This window comes from Rhipicephalus microplus, chromosome 7, assembly GCF_043290135.1.
Source record: "Rhipicephalus microplus isolate Deutch F79 chromosome 7, USDA_Rmic, whole genome shotgun sequence".
Lineage (NCBI taxonomy): Eukaryota > Metazoa > Arthropoda > Arachnida > Ixodida > Ixodidae > Rhipicephalus > Rhipicephalus microplus.
This window is the reverse complement of record NC_134706.1, coordinates 2,803,612-2,809,611: the sequence shown is the minus strand read 5'-3', so window position 1 is coordinate 2,809,611 and position 6,000 is coordinate 2,803,612. Positions and strand designations below refer to the sequence as shown.

Sequence of the window (6,000 nt, the reverse complement as noted above, 5' to 3'; positions counted from 1 at the left end):
TATGTCGAATGAAGCTGCGGCCGCGAAGGTGTACACCTCCGCGAGACGTACATCCGGGAAATTTCTCTTTTTCTGCCAAGCCTTCACTGTGCTTTGAGCAGGTAAGCATCTGCTTCGCGAATCCTCGACGTGACTCTGGCATAATGGACAGTTGTAGGTTCGAAGGTTGTGCGTTCGGTTCCTACCGGCGGCAAAATGGTTTTCCAACCGCTTCATTTGTTTTCTATTTGCGTCATAAATAATATACTAGAGTAAAGTATGCAAGTAATGTCCCCATACACCTTCTTTAGCTTCACTGCCTATTGGTTTGATTAAAATGGGTCGAAAAAAAAAAGCCTTCGATAAATCCCATCTTACTTTTGGTTTAATGAGCACATTAGGAGTTAATTCGTCTTAACAAACGAACTAGTGTCTCACAAACAGATCTTCGCTGCAAAATGCAATTGGCTTAGTCGTTCCTAGTAGCGTTACCTTTCTAACGAGCAGGTAGGAGGGAAGAGCCCGCAAGCCATGTGGTGCGGCGGTATCATCATTGCGGCGGCCACAGCCACTTTTCTGGTCACTGCCACCGCGCAGCCAATGGCAGCCGGTATGGGGCCGCTTCGCTCAGTGCCACCTGGAGGCTCGGGAACGAAGCCACCTGGAAGTGAGATTCACTGCACGTTCAGGGTGAGCTTCTACGTTCTATATATAAATCAATACCTAACAGCCCCTATACGCAAAATACGTCAAGTACCACATTTGTATATATTTTGCAAGTATTAGGTTACGCATTTTTTATGGATTATGGGAAGACAATATAAACAAGATACTGACCACGATAAAAGCAAATAAAAGCAAGACATTTTGGCCAACGCTTTGTTAACAAATAGAGAGACAGAGGCGTCTTGCTTTCGTTTGTTTTTGCGGGATCAGCGTCTTGTTTCAGTTGTCTTCATGCATGTGCCTGACCAGACGGGCTTCCGTCCAACTCTCAACTTTATTATGCATTATTTATTTATTACGCTATACGCATTATGCGTTCAAATTTCATGTGAATGCGCGGCCATTTGTTTTTTATATATACAATGTGGTAATTGCAGTGCCTCTATACGCAATGGCTCGTGGGCCTGTAAAGTACTCAAAATGATAAAACACCGAGTAAAAAGGGCGTGCTTTCGTGCCACCTTAATAATCATCATCGTTCCTCTCGCTACTTTCCTATTAAGAATTCATGATGATAACGCACCCTCCGTTCGTGAACGGCTTATATAACTCAAGGAAGGAAACACGAGAGGGAGGAAAAAGACATCCTTTCTTCTTTTTCACTATTCCGAGAGTGTGCACGCTCCATTCTCACTAACCTGCGCCATTAAGTGACGTGCTATTACGCAAGTGGCTATTACGATCGCTCATTCATTTTTCTTACCTCATCTCTATCGTGGACTTGTCCCCGTCATCATCATCAGGTTCACGTAAGACATGTGCTGCCCCATGGTCCTCAAGCCATAATCGTGACGCCAGCACAATACTTATTGAACCGTAATGCTACTTAAAAAAAAGTGTCACTACACTGTCTCTGTACCACTACCCCCCACCTGAAGTTTGGTGAGTGCATTAGTGAGTGGGTGAAATAACCTTATTCGGTCCACAATAAACGCTAGTAAACTCGATGTCACCTGGCTATGCCCACTGAGAGAGCTGAACCTACAGCGGCCTGTTGATCTCGCCTTTTTTTTCTTGGCTCGCTCACTGCCTAGCACCACGCAAGTGAATGACTCTTTCAACTGCTCTACCCACTTTTCTGCAGCTTTGTCCGAAGGCCAAGCCGAACGTGATCAACATTCACTTCGTGCCGCACTCGCACATGGACATCGCCTCCCACAACACCTTCGAAGTCAACTTGAGAAGTAAGCTCATTCTGTGACATTGCGGAGGCTGCGGTATTCATACTCGGATACATCTTAAGACGTCCCGTGAGGCTCTGAGCAGACGACCGAATCACGGTGCCCGATCGCCTCTGCGACTAAACAAACCGTGCGGCTCATGCATTTGAAAATGTTCTCCGGCCGTGCACCTTATGACGTCAGTCCGGAGGGCACGTCCGTTGGCGCAGGATTGTGTGCGTCCGCCTTTGAGGAGAAAATGCCTCGCGGTCTTCTAAAGTTTTATGCGACTACACTGAAGTGTTTCGTAAGTTAATTTCATGTGTGGACAAATGCGTTTTCTTGTTTTCATCCCGTCAGTGCACTGTTCTGGGCGCTGTTTTCTTTCAAATTCAGTAGCGCACCAACCAGCCCGATTCAACATGTTAATATAATCATACATGCTCCAACCATATTTGTTGTATGATTTCTATTTGCTATATTTATTGTATAGTGAAGTTGACCCACGCCTAACTTGAGGTGCATGTTCGCTTTTCGATTTCCGATCAAACAGAACTACAGTAGGCTTCTGAAAAAAACAGATGTCTCGTCTCTTCAATCCCCTGCTGTCGTTAGCGCTGTTAAGCACTTTTCGTCTATCTTCGTCAACCATGCAGCACCAACCGGCCCAGTCGAGTGCCTTATTAAAAATCAAGTTACAGACGAGATAAAAGAACACCTTCATGCCGGTCATGTTCGGGTTTCGCTCACTTTTTGCAAAAGCAAAGCGTCTTAAATTTGCATGAGGCTCCTTGCGTTCGACAGTTGACACTCCTTGTGACAGACCAGTGCTGTGGACAAACAATGCTTCCATATCCACTTTCAGAAACAGCAATATGAATGGTGCCCATACGAGCGCTGCTTGTAAGAATGTAACACACTGAACAAAACGCTTTAGCCAAAAACACCTTGTTGTTCATGGCGTGAAAGACACGCACTGAAAGCAGCAACATCACTGACAACATTGTCAGATTAACAAAAAGAAAAACGGCGATGAAAATCCACGGCATAATCAGCCGTAGATTTTATTTTGTTTCTCAATAACACGTAGTCAATTTGCCCGATGCCTCGATTAATTATGCTTGCTAGTGTTATAACTATGACTACAGTGTGTTCCTACACCGTTCCAGAGGCGACGGCCATCTTGAACTCTGTCAGCGGTGAGCTGCTGAAGAACAAGAAGCGCATGTTCAGCATGACCGAGATGGCCTTCCTGAAGAATTGGTACGAGTCCAGTAGCGAGGTCTTCAGGATCATCTTCAGAAAATTTATCGCCGAAGGTAATGTGGCAACAGGAGGTGCGGGTGGTCGATTTTTATCCTGGTAAGAATTCCGTCATCGTGACAGTGTCAGTAAAATGCATAAGCATTTTATTACTCATCAGAATTCCCATCACCATCGTCATTATCACAATCATCAGTGTCACGAAATTAGCATAATCATGAAGACATTGCAGGCGCGCACTGCCTTCCATTACAGGGCGCGATGTTTCGCTCATCGGCATGCAGGTTCCCATGAAGGAAGGCCCAAGGGTACCTCCATGATCACGGGTACCTCCGTTAGCGTGCAGTGCCGATATAAAAGGGCACGGGAGATCTCTGATACGTGTCAAATTGCTTAGAATTTAAACTATTGCATAACACAGCCATCTATTTTTCTCTCTAATGAAGGGACTGTGTGTGTGATGAAGGGCGCATGGTGTTTTTACGTACAATTCACTCCCGTTTTAGCAGTGTCGTAGCCAGAAACTTCGGTATGACTCCATCCGCCCACGCCAATAGAGTATAGTGCCTATTTTTGAAGAAAACAGTTCGACTTAGACGAAGACAGGAGAAGACACTCAGTTTCATAACATTGGAGTGCACTGAGATGCCACACAAGTCGACAGCCCACGTATTACTACGCATTCGCACATGTCTCACAGGCAGTGGGAGGCATGACTTGCGGACGAGGAAAAGCAGAGGCAAACAGCTTTGCTTCACCAGGCCCAGTGAGCCGCCTGTGCCAGCAGAGCTCTGGACTGAAGGCCCAACCATACCTGTCTGCATTTATTTTTATTTCTTCCAAATAAACTTTTCTCCTCCTCCATTGCCGCAAGGAGAGCGAGCAGGCAGTGGCGGCTCATCATCACGCATCGTTCCACGGCCAGGGCAGGAGCAAGGACTAGGCTCCAGCGTTTCGTCCCCGCCTCACCTGCAGCACGCAGGCGATGAGCTGCGACCCATGAAATGCATGCGTGCCGCAGGCACCGACAGTATGCTGGCGAAACCGCAAGCGCCGCTCGCTACTATCCCGGCCAGTCTTTGGGAAGGGTGGCGGGGCTTGCCGCTTGCCACTGGCGGCCAGAAGCTGCCGCAGTCGTTGCCGGGAGTTCTGGGCTTTCTGTTAGACCAGCACTTGTTCTGTTTTCTTTCTTGATTGTGCACAGTCTAACAATAGAACTGTTTCGCCTTTTCGCACCAAGAAAGACGAGTGGTATCTCGGTTTTCATGGAATCTAACAGCATACTTACTTCTGTTGCATTCTCTTACTATGTTACTCATAAATATTTATTTATTTATTTTATTTATTTATTGGACGGATGTGCCACAGGCCGCGTGGAGTTGGTGAACGGCGGCATAGTGATGAATGACGAGGCGAGCACGCACTACTCGGACATCTTGGACCAGATGACGCTGGGCATGCGCTGGATCAACGCCACGTTTGGCGCATGCGCACTTCCCCGTGCGGTCTGGCAGTTGGACCCGTACGGCCACTCCAGGGAGCAGGCTGCCCTCTTCGCACAGGCGAGTCTACAACTCACGTCCAGGATTGACACGTGATGGTGGTCATAGATGTGCACACAGAAGGGGAGGGGGAGTGGCGTCACCTTCCTCTTTATCATCTAAGAGGTTCGTCAAGTCGATCACATAGCAATCTCTTCAGAATGAGTTCTTGATGGGCGAGTTAGACGAACACAGGAAGTAGTGATGTGCACAGATGGAGCGCCAACTATTAACTGCCTTTATTCATTTGGTCATACACATTTATGCGCATCCAAATACAGTTCCTCACTCGGCCTGTCACGCCATTGTTCAAAGTGTAAAGTCATGAGCCATGACCACCATGTTTTCGACGACGACGACCGAGGAATCGCGATGTTGCATTACAAGAACTGTTTACTTATCACATAACCTTTACTCCTGAAAAGCCAGGGAGCAAAGGCAGACCACTGTGATGAGCACTTATGTACTCGCCTCATATTTTTTCGCATCCATCGTGAAGCTTGCCTATCTTTTCACTCTCAACCAACGGGGGGAGGGGGGGGGTTCACGTGAGCTATGGCATTGATCAGGTCATGCAGACGTCATGAGAACGTCACAAGTAGTAAAAATTTGTAATGTCATCGTGTCAGGTCACGTAATTACGTTATCCCGTGGCATCGTCACTCGGTAAAGATAGCCGATCTCGGAGGTTGTGCAACGCTACGTAAGGTGCAGAAAGCTTCATAGGGGGCGAAACAATGTGTCTGAATAAGGAATTCAAGGTAGTTCAATGTGTGTTAAATGGACATGGGCCGGACGCCTTGCGCATAGCAGAGTTATTCAATCATACGAGTTGCGTAACTCCCCATAGGCTCCATGTATCAAAATCCATACACGCAATTGGCCCAGATGTCGGAAGTGTGCACATCGACGCGCCACCTGTTGATCAGCACGCCAGCTATTAAACGCATTATTTTGTTTCGCGTCCCGCTCCCAGATATCGCGAAAGTCTGCCGACTCTTGCAAAATCGGGCCAATTGCGTGTCCGGCTTTCGGAACGCAGTTTCGCAACTGGAATGATTGAATAACTCTGGCGTGTAGACAGAGTAACTGCTGGTAATTAAGAATAACTGGATCCCAAGAGAAGGCAAACGCACGAGGGCGAGACAGAAAGTTAGGTGGGCTGATGAGATTGAGAAGTTGGCGGGTATAACGAGCCAGCAGCATGCACAGGACCGGGTCGATTGGCGGAACATGGGTGAGACCAGCAGTAAGCGTAGTCAGCATGATGAGGAAGATAATGATGAAGATAACGATAAATGCATGTCTCTTCCTATACGGCATCTAATGTC

At 47.3% G+C, this 6,000-nt stretch overlaps 1 protein-coding gene across 1 annotated transcript in view; it reads left to right on the top strand.

Moving 5' to 3' along the window:
• Positions 1 to 395: 395 nt before the first annotated feature.
• Positions 396 to 6,000, top strand: part of LOC119179438 (lysosomal alpha-mannosidase) — a 45,378-nt gene continuing 39,773 nt past the window's right edge. The window contains exons 1-4 of the mRNA XM_075868381.1: positions 396 to 669; positions 1,790 to 1,889; positions 3,035 to 3,184; positions 4,497 to 4,690. Of these exons, the coding sequence (XP_075724496.1) occupies positions 511 to 669; positions 1,790 to 1,889; positions 3,035 to 3,184; positions 4,497 to 4,690 (603 nt within the window). The 5' untranslated portion in view covers positions 396 to 510. The remainder of the gene's footprint in view (positions 670 to 1,789; positions 1,890 to 3,034; positions 3,185 to 4,496; positions 4,691 to 6,000) is intronic.